At 33.2% G+C, this 24,525-nt stretch overlaps 2 protein-coding genes and 2 pseudogenes across 2 annotated transcripts; 1 reads left to right on the top strand and 3 right to left on the bottom strand.

Annotated features, from left to right (window-relative positions):
* The first annotated feature begins 1,430 nt into the window (after positions 1-1,430).
* Positions 1,431-3,611, top strand: LOC100819199 (PHD finger protein ALFIN-LIKE 4-like; annotated as a pseudogene).
* A 7,432-nt stretch (positions 3,612-11,043) lies between these two features.
* On the bottom strand, positions 11,044-12,761 carry LOC100818128 (putative serine/threonine-protein kinase). The gene is made up of 2 exons (XM_006598317.3): positions 12,183-12,761; positions 11,044-11,739 (listed from the first exon to the last, which is right to left on the bottom strand). The coding sequence occupies exons 1-2, from the start codon at positions 12,735-12,737 to the stop codon at positions 11,206-11,208; spliced, it is 1,089 nt and encodes a 362-aa protein (XP_006598380.2). The 5' UTR covers positions 12,738-12,761; the 3' UTR covers positions 11,044-11,205.
* Positions 12,762-13,089: 328 nt separating this feature from the next.
* Positions 13,090-15,990, bottom strand: LOC100817600 (cadmium/zinc-transporting ATPase HMA2-like; annotated as a pseudogene).
* Positions 15,991-16,967: 977 nt separating this feature from the next.
* Positions 16,968-21,715, bottom strand: LOC100801765 (probable receptor-like serine/threonine-protein kinase At5g57670). The gene is made up of 7 exons (XM_003546359.5): positions 21,189-21,715; positions 20,592-20,846; positions 20,280-20,437; positions 20,106-20,185; positions 19,649-19,784; positions 19,302-19,451; positions 16,968-17,310 (listed from the first exon to the last, which is right to left on the bottom strand). Exons 1-7 carry the CDS (start codon positions 21,364-21,366, stop codon positions 17,152-17,154), a joined length of 1,116 nt encoding a protein of 371 aa, XP_003546407.1. The 5' UTR covers positions 21,367-21,715; the 3' UTR covers positions 16,968-17,151.
* Between the last annotated feature and the right edge of the window lie 2,810 nt (positions 21,716-24,525).

Below are 24,525 nucleotides of genomic sequence, written 5' to 3'. Positions count from 1 at the left end.
AAATAAAATCTAAATCTACTAAATCTAAATACTTACTCCTAAAATCCAACAGTAAAATAAGGAATAACTACTTCTAAGAAAACCAACAATAAAAATAGGGAATAAAATCTATGTATTAGAATCGATAAAACCTAACAAGTCTAATCAGCCTAGATATATGGGTTCAGGATTTGTCTGTTATCAATACTAGTGAACTAATTCTGCCCCACATCTATCAATCTACTTGTCCCTGATGCCTCATGATGACAAGCCTACCTTAATTACCTATCTTCCAAATGTCCTTTGCGAAGACTCAATAACTAAGATGCATTAGGATTACATTCTAGATGTTTGCTAAAGCATGGGCATTGGGGCATTAAGTCATGCTAACCCAATAATTTCTTTCTTTTATTGTTCTATTAAGCGTTACCCTCTCCCGAGTGGCCTAACCCTTAAAACAGATTCACACATTCATTTCTTATCCCTAATTAGGTTTTACCCTCTCCCGAGTGGCCTAAAGACTAACAGAAAACAAAGTCTGAGATGCAGAATAAGCAAGAAAGAAAAGCAGATAAAAGAACCTGGAAGGAAACCCCTCTAAAGGATAACCTGATAATTTCTTCCTTTTAGTATTCTCTTAAGCGTTACCCTCTCCCGAGTGGCCTAACCCTTAAAACAGATTCAAGTATTCATTCCTTACCCCTAATTAGGCTTTAATTACCCTCTCCCAAGTGGATTAAACCCTAACAGAAAGTAAGTTCCGAGATACAAGATGTAAAAAGAAAGAACGGTAAATAAATAAAAGAACCTGGAAGGAATTCCTCTTTTTATTGATAACTCTTGAAATGCTCCATAGATCAATGGCTTTTTAGGCCTGCCAAGCCCTAGCTAGGGGGTTTAGCCTCTCATAGTCATGAGGGCTTTACAATGAGAAAGGGGGTGGAAGAAAGAAAGGGAGTAAATGAAACCCCTAGGAGAGGGGGTTCTATGGTGGTGTGTCCTGTCCCTTGGACTGGTTCTCTATTTATAGCTGCTGAAGTGGGCTTTGGGCCTTCGTAGGCGCGCTTAGCGCGACACCCTGCGCTTAGCGCGTGTACTTCCTGGCCCGCTTAGCCCGTGACGCGCGCTCAGCGCGCGTATTGGGTTGGGCCTTCTTCAAATTTTATTCTTTTCTTCAATTTTTCTACCCTTTTTGCTTGTTACACCTCCAATTTTTATATCTGCACCCAAAAATTCAATTTAATTAATTTTTTAACTTTTAATCACAAATAACTGCTAAATAATTAATTTCAGGCCAATATTTGACTAATTTTCTACTATCAAAATACAATTATTTAGCAGTTATCAGAGGTTGAACTCGAGGTGGAGCCCAAGCGGCTCTGGTCCCTGCCCTTGCTGAAAGAGACGCTAGAGAAGGAGAAGGAGGTACTGGAGGAGGAGGAGTTATCGTCATGGATCGAGCAGGCGGAGATGGTTCTGGAGGAGAAGGAGAAGCAGATGGAGGCAAAGGAAGAGAAGATGAAGCGAATCTACGAGGAGAACAAGGAGCTGAAATGGCATGTGGAGGCGCAAACGTAAGTGCTATCTTTCAATTTTCTCCTTGATTGTATACTGTGTGGTTTAGTCTTGTAGTGTCTAATTTATTGATGTATTGTAGTCCTTTTTCTTCTTCTTCCTTTTTTTGTTTGTTTTTTCTGTCCATGTCAATTGTCAAATAAGCAACCTCTCCATCTTGTCCTATATAATAAATGTGAAGCTTACAAGCATTATTCATCTTTATATTTTTTTCTTAAAAAAGTTCTCAATGTTTGATTTTGTATTCTGTATCAATACTTGTGCTCAATGATGTTCACAAACTCTCTAAAGAAGCCCAACATTCTCTCCGTAGAACCATGGAGAAATATAGTGCTTATTGCAGATTGATTCTATGTTGCAATAGTTCTTCTAGAGTTATAGAAGCAATCCAAGGAATGGCATATAATTGCAAATAGCATTTCAGTACTTGTTGCCTTCCATGATTTAATGTAATTGCAAATAGTTTTCAAGCATGTTCTAAAGTTTGGATATAGTGTACAAAATGCAATGACAGAATGACAATAGGGATTGACATGATGCAATGTTTTTCCTATAAAGTCCGTGAGTGGTGTTTTCATTATTGAAATGTGGTAATCAAATCTGATTGTTGACTGAACTTAAGGGAAATACATTTACATTGTCAACTTGTCATGCTCATATCACTGTCAATGTCATTCTCTTATAAACATTCTTGTATGCAGAGTTAGGTTTAAATTAAGTTGAATTCCTTGTGCTTCTCAGTCTCTTAGTGGTAAATTTTTCCTTGGAAACAAATATATTATTTTTTAGCTCTTTTAACTGTGAAGAAAAATACTATAGAGAAAGGATTAAGAATTTTTTTAGGGATTGAAAGGCTTCGTGTTTGTTTTAGATATTATATTTGGTGCTTGTGTTTTATAAATCAATTCCCTTCATTCTTTCAGAGAAAGAGAATTTGTGCTTGTATGGCTTTCTCAATGAGCAGTGGGAAGTAAATTTACCTGCTGAAGAAGTACCACCAGAGCATCCTGAGCCTGTGTTGGGCATTAACTTTGCTAGGGATGGCATGCAAGAAAAAGACTTTAGACTGGCTATCTTTAGTTGATGTTCATAGTGATGCATGGTTACTTGTTATTGCATTCTATTTTGGAGCCAGATTTGGGTTTGACAAAGTTGACAGGTATTTCATACTCTGACCATACTTTTTATTTGAAGTTAACTTAAGTTGGTGGAAAATCACAAAGCATTTGAATCCTGCTTGTTTGATTTATCTATCTCAGTGGTTTAGTTCTTTTCTTCACGTGTCTCATTCACTCATGATTTGAATATGTAATGCAGGAAATGGATTTTCAACATGATCAATGAATTGCCAACAATATTTAAAGTTGTTACTGGTTCAACAAATAAGCAAGTTAAGGAGAAGTCTTCAGTTTCAAACCACAGTGGTAGCAAGTCTAAATCCAACTCTAAGGTAGTAATAATATCTTCTCACTCATGTGCATGACATATAAATATATTTATTAATTTCCAACGTTTTGTGTTCCTTACATGTATAAATGATCTATTTTGATTTTGGACTCATAATTGCTACCACCCTCATTCCTGTAAGAAATGGGGAGATGAAAAGGGCGTTAAAGTATTTGAACTCTAAGCATGCTATCATGGTTTTGTAATAGTTGTTTTGAATTCTAATCTAGATTTTGGGAATTTCATTGCCTGATTTTCTGGATGTGGTAGCGGTACAACATTGATGTTTTCAAAGTATGTTGAAGTCATGGTTTAAATGAAATGGCATTGTAACTGTAGTTCTGTAAATCTATGCAAATCTGGCCCATATTATGCATGGTGTCAATGTGTCATCATATTGTGGATTAGCTATAATTAGGTTGTCTGTCTCTCAATCTATTTTTATTTTCACTTTTTGTTCCTTGTTGCTTTTAAGGGTATGCCAAAGGCATTTCAAAAGTTGTACCTTCACCTCAAGCAAAGCATATATGTGTTGTCTTGAATAGAAGTTTATGAACTTTTATTTTGATATTTCATGACAGGAGTTTTGTGAATTGGAAACCTATGACTGAGCAGTGTGTAACTGAGATTATGACTTCTTTGAAGGGTCAAGTATCTAAGCAAGTTTATTTCCACACTTTTTCATTCTTCAAGAATATAGACCTTGTAATTTTAAAGAAATAATTCTATCTTTTTCCTAACAAAATTCTCCTAATTCATTAAAAGAAAATATTAATGATCGGGTGCATTTGAAGTTTTGAAGAAAGTGAATGCTATTACATTGTTGTTGAATACTTACTGCTTTGAATAATTAGGAATATTTGTTAGGAAGACATAGCATTTTTATTGAAAATAGCTCATATTCAAGAAGTTAATAAAATTTGGAAAATGGACAAAACAAGAGAAATATAAAGGTGTTTTGGATTATTTTTTTAAGAAAAACAAAGACTAATGTAAAGTTGATTTAAAAAAGTTTTAGAGAAAAAGTTGTTTCCCCTTTTCTTCTTAGTTATTCTCTTCCCGTGGAAAGTCCTTAGTGGCTACAACCCAGTTGTTCTTTAACTTTCTATTAAAAGTATATAACTATTTTATTAATTTTATAATTCAATTATTTAGTTTCTATGTAACTCTTGGTCTTCTTCTAAAAAATGTAATTGTTGCTCTTATCAAGGAAACTCTTATGTTACCGAGAAAAGAAATAGACCATTTTACTTTTTAATTGATACACATAAATACATGTTGGTCTTATTAAAAACCAACTCTTATAAAAAAATTGTTCTTTCATCTCAAAAGGATACTGCAATTTTCATCTTTGTTTCTAACATACATTCTCTAGTTTCATCTTCTTCTTCCTTCTCAACATTTTTCCTAGGTTCATAACTTCAACAAATTTAGTGGTAAATTAGTGCAAAGCGAATTGGTATGGACGATCCAATAACTTTGAGAAGGTTGTGGGTAAGTTTGTTGATTTATTTTTCTTTTACATTTACAACATGTTGTCTGCTTTCTTTCTCCTTTTTTTTGGCTTTTAATAGGTGAAGACAAGCTGACATTGATTCATCTACCTATAGCTTAACTTTCTTTTTCCTTTTTTGTACTTGGTTCAAATTTCTTCTAAGCTAAATACCGTCTTAGAATGACATTATTCTAAGACAGTTTTTAGTTAAGATTCGTCTTAGAAGAGTATCTTTTTCTAAGATAATTTTTATGGAATCGTTGTGGAAAGTCTTGACTTTTCACAACATTTTATTCAGAGATTGTTCAAAATATCTTTGAAAGGTATTTTTCTAAGACAATTATCAACTAAAAACTATCTTAGAATAATTTTTTTCTAAGACGGTTTTCACTTTAGAACCATCTTAAAAGAGCATTATTCTAAGACGGTTTATAGTTAAGATTCGTCTTAGAAAAATACCTTTTTCTAAGACGATATTTATGGAACCGTCATGAAAAGTCTTGACTTTCCATGATGTTGGATTCAAAGATTATTCAAAATCATCTTTGAATATGTCTTAAAACCATTGTTGTATAGTATTTTTCCACTAGTGCGAGAATCACTCTATAATAATTTTTGTCTGGCTAAGGCTAAGGTTACCAATATTGTTAACACTATGATTACAACACGGGTTCTTGCAATAGTTGGGAATCACACTTGTCTCATATTACTTTGAAATATCCATTGACCTAGAGTATGTTTACTGGTCAATTCTATTTTGGAATCTTAAGCTACTTTTTCATGAGTCTCATAGTACCACATCATTTTGAAGGTCTCTTTAAATTTTTTCTTTTGTGGTAGATTTCATTTTGAAATCTTAGATCACTTTTAGTAGGTCACACTTTTTAATATTTTATTTAAATTTTTCGAAATAAATTTAGTAATTAATATATAAATTGTAATTATTAAACAACTAAGAATAAATTTAATTTACTAATATTAACAAATAAAAAAATAATCTAAATTTTTAGTAAGAGTAAAAGTTATTAAACTGACGAAAAGTACATAACACCTAATTTCACAACGATTAATTTTCTAACAGTTAATTTTATAACAACTAGTAGCACAACTTCTACTCTTAAAATGACTAGTTAAATAATAAAAAATAATAATTAACATAAAAATTTCAACATTAACAGTAATTAAAACAAAGTTCAACACTAAACTATTTCCAGTTCAGTCTCTTCATAGTTTAGGCATAATTTCACCCTTATATCTTTCTAACTTTGCCTTTTGTGTGATAAACTTATCCATTAGGTATGACCTAATCCACTTAAACATTGTAATTATTGGTTTGTCTCTAGCCACCAAGATGGTGCTATTGAAAGACTCACTCAAATTATTCAACAGCAAATCACATTTAGGATAATGATAAAATGCATGCTTACACCATGCATTTTTTTAGAACAGTAGTCATCAGCCAATCATATATGTAACACCATCTACCTCGACATACATATACTTAAGAAAAACATATAAAAATTCAAAATTTAATTAAATCAATTTTATTCAAATTACTTAAACAAATTTATGTGGATAAAAAGGTCACATTCACTTCACTGTTACCAAATAAAACTTATTAAAAACGTCTCTGGCTCAAAACAAGGTCATCCAAAACTCCAAAGAATGAACTAAAGTCTCAGTAGGTGAAACAAAATGATAAAAAACTACATGTCTAGAACTTCATGCAATTAATAAAGAACCCCATGTCTCAATGTCACATCCTATCAGAGCATTGTATTCTAGTGTCCTCTAGCATGAGATTCTCTATAGCCATCCACCTAACAATTTGCTCCCACGAACACAAAATTTGAGATCATCAGAGGATCCAAACACAAATAGCACACAGGGAGTAAGTTATCACATTCCTAACTAATAAAGAGAAACAGGACAACATAGATATACATATGATATAAATGAAATACAACTTACTTTAGCACAGCTCATCTCATTCCACTACTTATCGTGTAACATCACATCTCAATACTATACGTCTCACACATTTTCACATCATTCACGTACTAAAGGATCAAAACACAATATCACTCAACCAATCAATATTGATTAATACACAAGTGTTATGCACCAAATATACTAAGACTCAATCCTATATGCAATGTGGCACCATATTAGTGAAAAATCTCGTCGGGCGACCAGGAGTGCATGACAAGACAAACCACACACTGGTAAGTCAAGTCACTCTCACTAGGTAAAATCATAGAGAGACCAGTCACGGTCACTCTATCTTGTGAGAACGCTCTAACCATATGGGATCAGCATAGGCTTCAAGGAACATTCAAACCGAGTGTATTTACCCCCAAGGCGTACATTGTGAAGAGTCCGTCGGGGCCTCTTCCTCCTGATTTAGGTCCAACCCAGAAAAAATTTTAGCACGCAGACTCTATCTATGAACGGTACAGAACACACGACTCCTCAATTGTTCTCAAAATAATTTTAACTTGTCGCGCCTCAAAGTGATTAAACTGGTTGAGTTCCCACAGTGGATCTCATCACAATTCTCATCATCCTTAAAGGGTCTTACAGTCGTGTGATTGTACAGTTCATAACTCACAACTCAATGCACACAACATCTCAATACACATGTGTGATATCACAATTTAACACATACTCAACTTGTTATTTATACATAGTTCATCACACTTCCATAATCCCAAGACAACACGTTATCACGCCTCATGAATTATATACATGTCACACAATAATAATATTAATATGTTATGTTCATATGATTAAACCCCTCAAACAATTTCACATAATCATATCAAAATCAAAGGAATCAAAATCATAGGTCAAAAACATGAAAACACCAAGAGCACTCAATTTTATCAACCAAATTGCATATGGGCATCAATTGGCCCGTCAAACACAACAATCTCATAATTGTAATCATAAAGGAAGAATCACAATATAGTAAACATCCCAAAATAAATTCTAATTTGATCTTCTAAGGATTTCTACACATGTTCATTCTAACTCCAATTGCAATAAACACATCCCTTACCTCTAAGCAGACTCACGTGTGTAGTTTGGTAGTGACAGAGGCATCTCTACCAGTTCCCTAAGATTCCTAAAGCTTTTCCTCTGGTTGCTCTGCTAGGGTTTCCAAGCGTTAGAGAGAAAGAGAAGGGATTGGAACCTCTATTTCACTGTCTCCGTGCGAGGGACATTTCTCTCACCACAGATATTACTTCACAAATTCTAACGGTGAGAATGTGTGCAAATGAGTTCTGAAAGGTGGTATCAAAATTTCAGGATGATCCAACGGTTAACGTGTTCAAGATCATGATTTTACTAGGACAAGTTTGAGTGTATGCTGAAAAAAGAGAGGGTTTTAGGAGAGGAGGAAAGGAAAACGAATTCAAGAGAAGAAAGAGCGTAGAGACGTATCGTAAATATAAAAACTGGCCTAATATGTCTCTATTTATAGTTAGGGTATTCTCAGCGTATTATTTACTCTATTTTTCTTTATTTTATTATTTTATAAAAAGGAATTCTATTTTACTTTCTATCAAATGAATAAATAAAACATCATTTTTATTTTCTAAGAACATATATTTATTTTATTTACCTTCAAATCATTATTTTAATTAATAAAAATATTTCTCCTTATTTATTTAATTACAAAAATCTTATTATTTTCCTAAAACTCTATTTATTTTTAAATAAAATCCTTTTTAACTTATTTTACGAAAAATGGGATGTTACAATATGCTTCTTCTCTGACCTCCTTAATGTGGCCCATCTTGTCTTCACAAGCCTCCTCTTATGTTGCCTTTACTGCACCCATCATTAAATCTCTAAGAAGTGTGCCTCCTCCAAATTTTTTCTTGAAATTTGTTACAAAAGTCTCAAGCAAAATTGGTTCTCCTCACCAACTCCCATTGCTTGTAGAGTTTGTACCAATCCCTAAAATATAGACAAATAACAAAATACTCGTAAATATCCATTTCCCAGAACAATATAATCTAATGGAAGGGTGTTTAGTATGAACAAAACAATTTACTAACCTTTTGTTGATCACGGACGAATATCCATTTATTGGCTTCTATGTCTCCAATATCATTTGTAAGTAACTCCAATAACCATTTCCATGTGTCCTTTGTTTCATTCTCCACCACAGCAAATGCTATAGGGAGATATTGATCATTAGGATCCCTACCAATAGCAATCAATAATTGCCCATCAAACTTATTCTTCAAGTGACACCCATCAAGTCCTATTATGGGTATCCAAGCATGTTTAAAGGCTAATTTACTGGCTTCTAGACACATATAAAAGCTCCCAAACCTAGGAAGCAACAACCCTGACGGTCTTTCTAAAATAAGTTTATAGTTGTTCCTTACATATACATGTTTCAGCTCTTCACCATAAGCCTCTAGATAACGGTATCGTCTAACAACATCCCCATCCACTATTGCTTTAGTAATCATCTTGACTTTCCAAGCAACAGTCAAAGTTATACCATTACCATATTTCAACCTCACAACATCCATTATCTGTGTCAATTTGACATCATCATTGGACCTTAAATTTTTTGTAGCAATTTTCAACACCCATTTAGAGTTAGCCTTCTTGTTAGTAATAACTGTTCCACAGTGATGTTATGGTCTGCATGTCTTAATCATGTATGTGTGACTCCTCCCTACCTTGTTGCAAAAAATCTCACATCCACATTTCTCTTTGCACTTGGCCGTTGCCTTGACTTTTTCATTTGGTCGAAACACAACCTCTCTCCCATTCATTATAGAATGGTCAACAATTGCTTCTTTGAACTCCTGTAGGCTACAAAAATCCATGCCAATCTTGAACTCAAAATCTCTACTTAATTCCTATATCCTGTATCTGACAAACTTATGTTTGTCTTCTTCATCAGATTCGGAACCAGCACTATAAATCTCTTCAGCTTCATATCCATCACTCAATTCACTATTTCCTTCTTCAACATTCTAATGATCACTACTAGATCCAACATGAGAAGCTTTTCTGTATTTTTTTAAATGAGGTTAACTAGGTGTTCATCCTTACTATCAAAACCATCATTAACCCCAGTTGCTCTCTCCTCTTCACTATCTTCAAAACAACACCTTCATTATCATTCTCAGACACACTTTTAGAACCACCTTTATTAGACTCAGTATCACTAGAATCAAACTCATTAACAACAGCTTCAACCCCAACAACTTCATTCCCAACACCTTCATCCCCATCATCAAGTGCTACAACATCACCCTTACTAACAACAACCCTCCCATCATTGATTTTCTCAACATAAAATAACACTTCAGTGTTGTTACTCAATGCAAAATTTGCCAACTCAATAGCATCACTATCAAGGGCCAACTCTTTTAGATCAACATCATGAACCCCTGTCCACCACAGCTTAAAGTCACTTGTGCAGTTCACATCATCCTTCAGAATGCCAACCAATTCGAAGAAGGACCACTTGTCCTCATCTATGTCAAGCAACAACGTTTTGTCTCCACCAGCATACTTCAAAATGGGGTTACGAATGAAATTACCCCCATAATTAACCTTCATAGAAAAATGCATCTTTGCCAAAGCATAGAAAAAAATTAACCCCAAAAAAACATTATTCTAATCAATAAAAAACATGAAAAAGGCATCTTGTGCACCCCACCACATACTGACAAAAAAAAACAAAAAAGACATAATAAACAATACAAATGCAATAAACAAAACTTAATGATGTACCTTTCTTGACCATGATCTTCACTTTTGGAACCACAAGCTGTAACACCATAATCTTCCTCCAATAGCACCAAACCTTAACTCCGAAAACGCGTGGACCACAACGAAAAAGATGAAGACCAAATGTCTCACCCACACGTCGTCTAAACAAACCCTCGACGATAACAACAACAGACCAAATCATTAACCCTAATCACCTTTTGTGGAGAACTTTGACGGAAACCTAGCAAGCAACAGAGAAATGTGTTTGTGTTCTAAAGCAATGTCTGTACGCCCTTTTCTATATGACACAAACGTTGTCATTTTTTTAACCTACAGTGCCTACTTTAAAACAACATTGTTTTCTTTGTTTTTCTTTTTTTAAAAAATTCCAATGTGTATAAACAGTGATATCAAAGGTTACACGTGACACGACACATCACACTCTTATGTGTCCAGTTAATGGCCACATAAGCAATTAACGATTACGGACTAACGATAGAGACCTAAGACAAATTTTTTGAAATATTAGAGATAATCCCAAAGAAAAATTTATTAGAGACCAAACACAAAAAACGTATATTTATCAGGGACCAATAACATATTTAAGTAAAAAAAATGTTGTTTGAATTTACTCTGCAATACCATTCTTGGGACTTCCTAAAATTAGCTTTTCAAATATCAGTAATAATCTTGGATCCATACTGCATCCTTGGGTTTTAAGTCTCTTGTCTTTTTGAGTTAAAATAAACACATAAATAACTTTTTTTTACTCATTATCCCATTCATAATCACTCGATAATATTTTCTGGATAGCTAAGGCCTAAGGCTACTGATATAGTTAACAATGCTATTTTTATAGCTTGAGTTCTTACAGCACTCAGAAATCCCACTTGTCCCAAACAACTCTGAAATATCAATAGACCAGTCATCACAGCCATTATTGATGGATCTTTTAAAAGTCATTGAAACTTTTTTAGGTAGATCTCGTACTTGGTCAAAATAGGAGTGGTAATTACATGGACAGATTTGGTTAACATTACTGAAGAGTCGAAACAAATACTTTTATCAGCATTGATCTGCGACGCTTGGACAAGATGAGTGGGGGAAGACCAATCAACCAGGTGCGGAAATGGGTTCATAGGCTTTGGAACTTCAATAGAACCTCCCAACATTTTCACCACAACACTCATTATAGGTCTTGATTCTAGCCTATACTGAACACATGACAGAGCTACCCTAACAAATCTTTCTGCAATCTCGCAATTTTGACCCTCTATCCCACAGGCTGTTATCAAATCCCTCACTTGTTCAGCATCAAATCTTTTCCAAACCCACATTGGAAACCATACCTGACTTTCTGGAAGGTTAATGTTATGGTTTCTTCTCCTGCCAATGATTTCAAATAACAGCATGCCAAAGCTGTAAACATCACACTTGTGAGTTACAGGAAAATTAGGCATCCAAAGTTCAGGTGCAGCAAAACCAGGAGTCCCCTGTTATGAATGCAAGAACAAGGGGGAAAGAACAACCTAGCTTCAAGGGCTAGGAACCTCCATAAGAGAGAAAGATAAGGAAGAAACTTGTATTATTTTTCTGCTGTCCAATACATTCATTTTTACTCCTATATATATGCATCAATGATGCTGTGATTTGAAAAGAAGATAACAGGATTCTAGCGAATTCCAGCGAATTCTAGCAATAACAGAATTTAGACAGCAATAACAGAAATTTAGACAAGTATCAGACAGTAATATTCCTTGTCCTGCCACCTCAGCATTCCCTTAACATAAAGGATTACACAAAATCCCTTAGGTGCTGAGGTTTGGTGATCTTTCTAGTGGGCCTCTGATGTATGCTAGTGATTGTTCCTATCGTGCCTGGTTGTATTGTATCTGATGGTGGTTGCCGTGTTACTCCCTCCATAACATCCCCCTACCCGGGTCAGGGTTATATGAGCATTGTCCCTATTGCAAAGCTTGGCCAAACCAAAATCAGCAACTTTAGGACAGAAGTTCCTGTCCAAGAGAATATTTCCTGGTTTGATGTCATAATAGATTATTCTTTGTTGGCACTCTTCATGTAAATAAGCGATGCCTCTTGGTGTGCCAACTGCAATCTCATGATGCTTTTCAAATGATAAGAACATGCTTTTACAAAACAAGTACTTCTCAAGTGTGTCATTCGCCATGTACTCATAAACCAGTCCTCTGAAGTGACTTTCAAAGCAAAATCCATGTAGATGAACTAGATTGAAATGATGAACTTTACCAATAGTAGCTACTTTTGCCATAAACTGCTCAATAATTCTCTTCTCAGAACTCCCACGTAGAACCTTCACAGCTATGCTGGTTCCATCACTAAAACTTCCTTTATAAACTGCTCCGGAACCTCCTAACCCCAACAAAGAGTAATTATCAGTTGCAATCCTTAACTGCTCAACAGTGAACCCGATTGGCTTCTCCCTTTCCATCTCATTCAGAAATCTATCCATACTAGTTAATGCCACAAATTGTTTATCTGGTCTACATAATGGTCTACGACCACCATCAACCTGGTTTACACTTTTGGGTACCGTCCTCCAAAACAAAAGGCATTTGTTCACAAGAAGGACAACTGCTTTAAGATCATCAGAGCACAGTAAGAAGAGAATCATTCAAATAAAACAACACTGAACAGAAGATGAAAATAAAACAACTATGACAGAGTTTAAATCCCACCTACGAGGATGACAATTACAATTCCTGCAACTGCTTTTAACAAAGACATGGAAGCCACAATTATGGTGGTAGTGGACATTGGACTATTCAAAACCCTACAGTAGATAGTGAGAAAAAAAGTGCAGTTTACAGTTTATTTGTTTTGGGAAGCTGAGTAACGTTAATCTTAGTAACTTCACCACTCAAACTCAATGCCTTTTTTACTAAGGCAGGAGCATCATTTATGCCATCTCCAATCATGGCTATTAGCCCATCTTTCTTGAAATTCTCAATGATCACTGCCTTTTCTGAAGGTGAAGCTCTGCATGAACAATGTCTAGAGCATGGTTCAACTGCAGAGAATAAGTCAATAATTATTCCATATTTTGATATTGTTTATAATAAGCAGCATTGTTTACCAAAAGTGAAGAGGGGTGATCTTTTCAGTCAAGAAAAAGACAATTCATATTGACACATTGTTAATAACAAAGTCTATCAAATCAACATATTTGTCATATGATTGTTGGTTAAATAAAGTATAGGTTACAATGAGCATACCTGACTCTGAACATACATAGCATCCTGAGACCTATCTCCTGTTAGCATGACTGACCTCACGCCTAACAACTTTAGCTCTTCTATTGCCTCCAAAGCACCTGCTCTGCAAGTATCAACTAAACTGAAGACTCCAGCCAGAGTTGGTCCACAGTATTGTTTTGGGTAGAAATTTCATGGCTTTGAAATTGCATGTGACAATCAACTAAAAATATGATAATATTTATTTCAGTGTATAAACCTATCACAAGTGAAGTGATAAGAATATAATTACGAGCAATGAAGCACAAATAGTATTGAAATAAACTAAATTGTTGCACAAACATGACTTCGAATGTACTATTGAGTTACTAATTGAAGTGATAAAATACTGAAAACAGGCTATGAACTAAAGGCTAATGGGTACTGTCTAAGTGCCAGATAATAAAAAACTACAAGAAAATCTTGGAAATATATGGAAAAATATTCAAGTTCTTGTTTTTGGTGAAGGTTGACAACATAACAAAGAAACATTAGTAAAAAAGGAAAGCCATACACACATTCAGATATTCAAGATTAGAAAGCCTACAGGAATTCATTTTGAAACTAAGGTTGCGGTTTTATAATCATCTCTTTTAGAGCCATCTCTAGTACCAATTCTTCTATTTCCTATACAGATATCCTTCCCATCAATTGTACCCAAAACTCCTTCCCCAGGAAGATTTTCAAAATTCTCCACATTTTTAGGGATTGGCTTGATAGAATTCGACATTCCATATTCCACTAATGCAGCTGCCATAGGATGACTTGATTTACTCTGAATACTTGAAACCCTACAAAGTTTCCATTAACCAAAGAAAAGTAGTTTTAAAACAATTATAAACTCTCCAAAGTCCAAACAGAGTGTATTTAATTATGTTTAATTAATATAATTTACCAGTACAATAAAGTTTTAATGCTAATGTCATCTACAACTGAAAAATCTGTCACAGTGAACTCTCCTCGTGTTATTGTACCTGTTTTATCAAAAGCCACAGTCTTAATTCCAGAAAGTGTTTCTATATAATCTCCACCTTTTAGTAGTAATCCACTTATTGCAGCTTTTGTGAGAGCACAAAAGATTGCAATAGGCGTGGAGAGGATGAGAGCACAAGGGCATGCAATTAATAAAACCACAATTACCAGATGAAACCAAGGCTTAATATCATGAACTTTTAATGCAGCCGGTACCACAGCAATGCCAGCTGAAATCAAGCCAACAGCTACATATAACATAAATCAATACAAATGTCAGTATTTACTGTGATAATGTAGGTCTACCGCATATTTGTCAATCACAATATTAAACTTTCAAAGTGAAAGTAACATTAGTCAATGTTTTTATTCCTTTACTTCCAAAAAAAGAAAATAGTTGGTGTAGTTTGTACTTGATACTTACCTGCAGGAATATATTACTTTGTGCAAAATTATCAATGAATCTTTGTGTTTGAGATTTTCTGCTAGAAGCCTCTTCAACATGTTTTGACATTCTAGCCACCATGTGTCTTTTGCCTACACAGTAGTTTTTACACTTATGTATCCTGGGATGATATAAACCAGAATTATTTTAGAAGAATTGTTTTGGTAAAAAAATTGTTGAGAGATAAAGAATAGCTAGATACTTAATCATTCACATTAATAGTTCCAGCCCATAATACTGAATCTAACTCTTTGATCACAGGTAATGATTCTCCTGTTAACATCTTTTCATCAACTTCACACTTTCCTTCCACCACGATTCCATCAAGAGGAATAGCGTCACCAGCCTTGACCGCGAGTATGGTGTTGATCTTAACATCATTGACATCAACACGTTCCCCAGTTTCAGCAATAACGGCTTTTTGAGGAGTCATGCTAGTTAGAGAGGACATTGCAACTAATGCCTCAACTACAGACTTAAAATGTCAAATATTAACATAAAATAGGTCCTATTTATATATTAACTATCTGTAGAAGGAAGACAGAGGACACACTTCAATATTTTAAGCAACAGTAGCACACACTTCAATATTTTTTTAAAGTTTTTTACAAAAGTATTTTAAAATATATAACATGTAAAATATAATTTACATTTTAGAGTTAATTATAATTATAATTATTCTTTAGGTGTTACTCAAAACATTAAGAAGGAATATTTTTCTAATTCTACTTTTTTTCAAAAGTCTAAATAAATATAATATTTTTTTAAAAAAAATAAGTTTAAAATAAAATATTGTTTCATGAAAAACTGAAACAAACGAATTCGATCTTAATCTGACTTAAAGTAGAAGAGAATGTACTTATGTTTTATAAGAAAAATAATATGAAATAATTTATATTTATAAGCTATTGAAAAATATTGAAGCTATTAATTAATTGATATTTTTTTGTAAGGATTAGTTGCAGAGATAAATATACCGAAGCAATATAATTTTAGAACAGAATCTTTGTTCCTGAGTGTGATATGATTTATATACCTTGTAGGCATACTGTCATTGGACCGGTTTAATTTATTGCATAATATTTATTATCTTTTGTGGGTTTCACTGGGATGTGTTGTTGTACTAAGCCATACTAAATATTAATTTCATAATTTTAATATCAAACAGTCTAGCTTAGTTATTGAGCTGAATGTATATATTGTAAAACTCCTTACATAGGTATTTAATTTTTATGGATTAAAAAATCACATGTTAACATCGAACAACATTGAAAACAATATGTAGAAATAAAATAAACAAAAAAATTAAAATAAAATAGGTTTGACTTTTGTTACTGTTGTAGAAAAGGTCAACCTCTTCCTCCCACTCCCAAAATAAACTTGTTTTTTTATTAAAAAATAGTAAAACATAAATACGTTAGGAATTGCTGGTGTGGCTGGGCCAGTCAGCTAATGGATTGCTCCACATACACTATATATCAAAACTTGCAGGTTGAGTTGTATATTATGGAATTGGCCTCTTCTTCTCCATCTTAATTTATTGAATGGAACTCACCAGAGGATAAATGTTGGATGTAGAGAAATTATATTTTTATATCATGTTTGTATAATTATAGGATAAAATAGATTTGACAAAAAGAAATTACAAGAAAGAATTTAAAGATATATTGCATAAATAATAGTATAACTTTTGAATACGTATTCAATATTGTTATCTTTTGGTTTAATCACTTAATTATTGTAATCATACTTTAATTTTATCTGGCACTCAATACCAATTCGTCCAAGTATTCAGTGCCCTTATCCACGCAAACTAAAATATATCAACGAACCCAATTATCTCTGCTTTATTTCACGTACGTTACTATGCTGATTTTTCAGTGAATTATCACTGCATGAAAACGACCTTGCTATGTCATGTTCGTCTGCATCTGAACTTTCTTTAATTTCTTTGTATAATTGTATTAACATTATATAAAGTAGTAAAGTACTAACGAGGCAAAACGTGTAGGGTCAAAATTAAGCCATGTAATTTGCCGAAGTAACTGAGTTCAACTTTACTAAATATTTTAGATCCACAAAATTACAAAAGGAAACACTAAGTTATATAGTTTGATTAAACAGAACAGCCACAAGAGGCTTATCTGCACCTTTAATATTTATGTAACAATATGCATATGTACATGTAGTTGAAAGTTGTACCTAACTCCTTAACCCTAAGTACTTCCCACAGAGTCAGGTAGTGACATTGAAAAGGAACTGTCATATTCATATTCTAGATCCTCAAAACCCCATAATTCCTCCTCTTGCTCTTCTTCCTCTGGCATTTCCCACTTCCCTTTATCCATCTCCCACTCCTCCATTACCTCCAATACCTGTCACAAAAAAGAAATTAATTAGATCATCAAAATATGAAGATTATCTAGGAGAAACTGTATGCATATATACTATACATACAATGTGGCACAAGGTATATAATGAGTTCTATGTTGAATAAAGGTATAAATCACAATCAGGACAGGTTTTAAATCCACAACTGCAATTGCGATGTCATTATAACCACAGTTGCGACCGCATTAGCCACGTTTATTTGTAATTTTCTACAATCTTAGGGATAGTCACAAAATAGGTATCTAAGACATTTTACATAACAAGAAACCACATGTTGGCCTTTTCTAACTTTCAAGTCAAGATCACAAATAAGTAATGACCTATTAATGTTGGTTTCTTAGAATTTCCATAACTGTAACCACATTGTATAATTTATTTTTTATTTGATACCTTGGTCAAATTTAAGATTGTCATATTATCTCTACTGTCTGATTAGCATAATGGTTAATGTTTGATAGGACAGAAGAACATCAACTGAGTAGTCAATTTGCATGGGTCAAGAAAAGCAGAAATAACAATAGGCTGCCAGTAGCAATTGAAAAATTGGAATGAATCCAAGTTCTTACATCACATATCTGACTTAGAGAATGGTCATTCAAAGAAGCATTTTTTTACAAAGATTCCTTAAAAAACTTCGTACCCCATTGCCCGGAGGCTCTTCGCTATGCGAAGGTATGGGAGAGGGATGTTGTACGCAGCCTTACCCTTGCATATGCAAAGAGGCTGTTTCCGGATTCGAACCCATGACCAACAAATCACCAAGGCACAACTTTACCGCTGCACCAGGACTCGCCCTCAAAAACTTCGTACCCCATTGCCCAGAGGCTCTTCGCTATGCAAAAGTATGGGGGAGGGATATTGTACGCAGCCTTACCCTTGCATATGCAAAGAGGCTGTTTCCGGATTCGAACCCATGACCAACAAGTCACCAAGGCACAACTTTACAGCTGCACCAAGTCACCAAGGCACAACTTTACAAAGATTCCTTACTGCCAAAAAAATCTCATTTAGAATTTGCAATGCTTTCCATCCAAAAATAATTCACAGTTGTAGTCACAAAATTATTTCCCCGAAATTAATGTATATGTAAGATAGTAAGCTGCTATATAGCAGCTATATCTGTTGTTTTTTGCTTCTAAGTATTAAAACTTCAAAGTTTTGCAGAGTGGGGCTTTACTCTTTAGGGGTCTAGCATAGATAAATTTCGCTGTACAAACGGGATTAAAAAAAGGACGGGGGACCAGCATAGCAGGCGCCGTGGTGGTTACACCCGTTATTATACTAATCGGATGACCAAAACAAAGTGATTAGTTTCAACAGAACACAAAAGTAATAAACAACAATTACCACTTGGTCATATATTATTCTCTCGTACATAAGAGTGACTAATAAAAGAAATCAATATTAAAATGTAATCTGCCTTAGCCACTAGCAATTGTCACATTAGTAATGTTGAACCTGAGAATCAGGGCTAAGCCTCTCTATTTTCTTGGGCTATTCCCTATGCTTAAAGACAAATAATCCAATTCTAACCAAATAAATAAATTATAATACACAAACAATGTAAACGTCTTTTATATATTTAATCATAAATTATCGTATAGTTAAAAAATCATTAAAAATGTGTTTGCAGTCCTGTGAAAAACAAATTATCTTGTTTTGATCTTTCATTTAAGAAAATGAGTCATGTGATCTTTATATCCATAAATGAGGAACTAAAAAGACATAGGACATTTTTTTTTTTTTTGTGAAAGTCTAAGATCACAACTAATAATACATTTCCGTAAATGAGGAATAAAGAAGAGGATTTAGCCCATTAAAAATTATTTGCTTTTTTTAAATAATTATTTTAAAAATCATTCTAATTAATTGACACTATAAGAATCTTATATCACAATATATCAAAACTAAACTCATACAAATATAGAGGTAGGAAAGTAACACCAAAGTTGAACAACAAATGTATTTGAGCTACCTCACTCATGGTAGGTCTGCAAGTTGCAGATGCCCGAATGCACAGGGAGGCAGCAAAGGCTACTCTATTAAACTGTGTCACATCATAAGCCCCTCCAAGCCTTGGATCTACCAGCTTTTCTATCTCCCCTTTGTTTAGTATTGGTTTAGCCTGTGAAGTCATAAATAACACATATAATTTGCCCCAAAAACCATAAAATAAACTAATCAATGTAACCCTAAAGTCACCATTAGTCTAGCCTAATTCTAGATTCTAGACCAAACCTAATATAGGATTTCCCACGAAACAATGCAATTAGAATTAAGCAGTTAAAATAACAAAAGTTTCAACGTCAATGGTGCCCCTACCCAGCTGTGCAAGCTTTGGTGAGACCCATCCACTGGTTTCCTCCCAGAGATGACTTCAAGCAAGAATACGCCAAAGGCAAATACATCAGTCTTCTCATCCACAACTCCATGCAAGTAGTACTCAGGTGCTAAATGCCTTCAAAAAAACATGAAAAAAGTTCAATGGACATCCGAGACCCCTTGAAACACCAAAGAGAGTAAAATATATAAGTATGGTAGGGTATATCATGTGATAAGAAGAGAGAGACAAAGATAAATGAGAGATGATAGTGGAGTGTTTAAAATAATGAAATATTTGTGTATCAGGACCCAAAAAATATAACACTTTTCCATTTAAAAACGAAGTTTATACTCCAATATACTACTACTAATGTGTTTGGAAACTCGTTGAGAATGAGCTAGTAATGATATCATGGTAAATTAGAAACCACAGAAGGAAACTGGAAAAAGAGGGTACCCAAATGTCCCTTCTATTGGAGCTATTGAATGGTGAGTCCACTGAGATGGAAGCCACCTTGCTAGTCCAAAATCAGATATCTGCCACAATAAAATAAAATAAACCCATCAAAATCCCTTTTGTTGATAAACAGATTCAACTAAAACACAAAAGTAGAGTACAAATTTTAAGAACCTTCGGTTCAAAATCTGCTGTCAACAAAATGTTTGAGGCCTTGATGTCCCTATGAATGATCCTCCTCTTGCAGCCTTTGTGCAAGTAGTGAAGGCCACGTGCAGTCCCAAGAGCTATCTTATACCTTGTTTTCCAATCCAAATGAGGCAAGTGCTCATCTACAAGGAACATTCACACACAAATTACTAAGACCCTTTTATTTTCTTCTTCTCTTTTCTGCAAACCAATACCATGTAGTAACAAATTTTGCAGCCCAAATACAATTTTAGAAAAGACTTCTTTTTTTATTTTTGATGGGTTTTATTTATGTACCATGAATAAGAGAAGCAACAGAACCAACGTTGGATAGCTCAAAAACGAGGTAAAGTCCATTATCAATGCAACACCCCAGAAGAGGCAACACGTTGGAATGACGCACGTGACCAATTGTGCCAATCTCTAACAGAAACTCCTTCTCCTTTCTCTCATCCCTTGAAGTTCTTGTGAGCCTCTTCACCGCAACTTCCTCACCACCATTCAATATTCCCTTATAAACCTCCGCATACCCTCCTTTACCAATCACATTCTCTACACAAAATTAAAAAAGTCAAAAACAAAGAAACTTAGTACTATATCAAACAAAATAATACAGGAGTTATAAGATTGATTTGATGGTAAAAGGAGAAAGGAGGGAGGGAAGGTCGAGGGTTTGATTCCCCGCTAACAAAAACTTCAATTAACAACTAATATTTGTCAATACAAAATATCCAACAAAACAAACCAAAAGAAAGACTGAAAACTGTTCTAATTAGCTGCAATGACAAGGTTTTTGGAGTTTCTGAGACCGTAACATGGTCTTAAATGTTCACAATTCCCCGCAATATTTAACGGCAATTTAAAACCTTCAGTGATGAGACTAACTGTAAGTACCTGAGCTAAAGCCATTGGTGGCATCAAACAACTCTTCATAAGAGAAGCATTTCCAAGAGGGTCTTGGAGGGTGCTCTTCACAAGGAAAAACCACCAACCCCACGTCGTTTTCTTCCCCAAACCCGTGTCTCCCAAACGAAAAGAGCCTCTTCAAGCTGTTGCTCCTAATATACTTCATTGCAATAAATACCAAAAACAGGGGACTCTGTTTTAATGCAGAGCAGAAACAGAGAAAATAACTTTTTTTCCTATATTTTTTTTGCTGACTTGAAAGAAAACAAGAGAGTGATGTGTGTTGTTATGTTCTCTCTCACAGTGTGTTTGGCTTGTACACGCAGAGACATGCAAAAGGACACAGAGACACGCAAGGTTTGAAGAGGGAAGAGAGAATCAAAGGGGATGTTTGCTTGTGAGATTGGGAGAGAGAATGAAAATGAAAATATTCGTATAAGATAAAATAATAACTGCATTGCATGTGTTATGTGTACTTTGGGGTCTGTTAGCTACGATTGAATGCTCTGTCTCGTATAAACAAGGAATGACCGTGCCTTTTTTGAAGACATATATGGAAACAGAAGCTAACAGATCTGACACATTAAAGAACAAGACAAAATATTTCTATCCCCCAACAAAAACAATTGCTATTGAGTATTCTTAAAAACTCAGAAATAAAAGAATTGAGATAAATGTGTTTTTAGTTCATATATTTTTAGTGAAATATGATTCATGAATTTAGACTTCAAACACTAAAAAATGTGTGGATTCATGAAAATAATAGCACCAAAAATAAGGATCAGATTCACATATTTTCTTTAAGTTAGTGATTAAACTCATGAATATGAAAATATAGGAACTTTGATCAGGTTTAAGTAAAAGTATAGCGATGTTTTTTTCATAACAAAAATATAGAAAACACTGCTATATATTAATGTACTTTTATCATGAATTTTAAATATATTTTATCTGCAACTTTTAATATACGAGGGGTCTAAACATGTTACATCTGTTGAATTGTGTCGCGCCTCTTAATTAAGTTTCTACAGTGTTAAAATTTCTCAGCAGTCGGTTGCACTTGTTCAGGCTTCAGATTCTATTAGGAAATAATGATGAGCCTACTTCATTTATTGCGTGATGATTTAAAGTTAATTTTTTTTCTCTTAATTCGTTTATAAAAAAATTATTAATCAGAAATTTAACCAAATAATAGATAAAGTCTAATAAAAAATTATTTTTATCAGAAATCTAATTAATTTAAAATTAATCAAACAGTGCAAACTAAAATTTTGTCTCATAATTTATGGTTGCAGGCTTACTATAATTTTATTTTGTTTGACAAGGCTTACTATAATGATTTAAGAATATAAACAAATTATCCCTAAAAAAAGAATATAAACAAATTTCTCCAACTTAAGAGGATTTGAATTAGGTAAAAATATTATTAGGGAGCTATGACAAATATAGTAATAAAGTTGTTAACTATGTCGAATTGTCGATTGAACTATGTCAAATAGTAATCTGAGTACCCACTAAAAGGTGAGAGGTTCTTATTCATTAGATCTTCAATTAGTGGTGTAATTTGCTTACCTTTAATACTTGGCTCTTTACATCTTTTCCTTCTTTTTTTTTTCCCTCTTTTGTGCGTATTAATTCAAATTTCAAAATTTCATACCCATGTTTTCCAGAATGAAAAAGGAACTTTAATTTGGAGGGAAACTTCATTTACGTATCAAATTCTGATCTAGCTACAGATAAAGAAAAAAACGAACTAGCTAGTATATATATTAGTAGGTATAATTAGCTATGCCCAGTTAAGAGTGTGGCTTTGGTGAACTATTTTATATTTATGATGAGAAACAAGCTCAACTGAGAAAAGTTGGTTTTCTATTATCCCTCAATTATTTTCAGACGAAAGAATAACTACCATCTTAAAACATTTTTTTTTTGTGAACAAAAATATATTGCTAAGGCACCCATTTTAGGAAAATTTTCTGAATATACCTTTATATTACACAGAAGTGAAAAGAAAAATTCATATACTTATTATGATAATAGTTTCTTATGAGTACATTTGTTTTACAGATTGAAAGTTAGATTCCCATAATTGTAAATATGGGAATGTAATATCTTCATATTTATTACAAACTTTGAAAAATTATTTTCATATACGGTTGATTTTTAGAAAAGTTGTAACTTTAATTTTTAATATATTTTCTTACACTTTTGTTTCCAAGAGGAGGGAGGAAAAGTGATATTTTCATGGAATAAGCTAGAGAAGTTGTTTTTTAAAATGTCAATAACTTTCGTTTTTGTTTATTTTTTATTTAAATTTTGAAAGATATTCTCAATAATGTTAAAATGTAAACAAATACATTTTTAAATATATTTGGGAATAGCATTCTTAGTTATAATATTAAATCTGATTTCTAATACATGATACCTTTAAAGAAATACATCCTATGTATAATTTTAACATAGACTAAGTAAATATATGTTTTCTTGTTAAAGTGTATATATATTACAATCCTAATTCACTCAAATTTGATGATGACTATTCTCTCCGTGTCTACTCTAAAAATAGGATAATACTTATAAAAACCCTTATTATAAAGTACTTGCAATGGTGAAAGTATAAAAAGTTTTTAGTGTTTTTAGTGTTTTATTAGGTTACGCTGGAAATATCTACTCTTTTATTATAAATTAATTAAAATACGAGAGTTAGCATTCACTCTTATAGTTCTTTCAATTATACGTGAGATTAACTTCGATTCTTTTTTTTATATATAACAGTGGATTTTATTTTGTCCCCTCAAAGCAGTGTGTTTTTGTTAACTACTTTTATGAAAGGTTTTTGTACTAAAATAAACTTCAAGTTCATCCACCGTTTCAAACACACACGATGGATTAGTTTCTTCTGGCTGTACTATTTTATGCTTCTTTTAAACGGTTTTCCCTTTTAATATATATTATAGGTTAAAATATATCTTTCGGTAAATATGATAATATGAAATTATTCAAAATTTATATCTATAAAATTTTTAATATATTTTCCATCTTCAGTAAATTGAAATGTTTCTGTTTTATTGCAAAGTAAGATTTAGATATTCGAATTTATGTGTATTATTTTTTTATATTGGTCATATGTATGTAAAAAATGTCATATTTTATCTGTTATGTATATAATTAATATAAAAAATTATTATCATAGGTTACTCAAATTTATGTTTAGAATAAAAAAATGATATTTTAATTTTATGAAATTAAAAAATATAGTCAAAATTTTACCGGCACAAATTTTAAACATTGTTATTTTTATAAAGACAAAAAAATAATCTTTCAC

This window comes from Glycine max, chromosome 15 (genome assembly GCF_000004515.6).
Source record: "Glycine max cultivar Williams 82 chromosome 15, Glycine_max_v4.0, whole genome shotgun sequence".
NCBI classification, from domain to species: Eukaryota; Viridiplantae; Streptophyta; class Magnoliopsida; order Fabales; family Fabaceae; genus Glycine; species Glycine max.
This window is presented reverse-complemented; position numbering and strand designations above follow the sequence as displayed.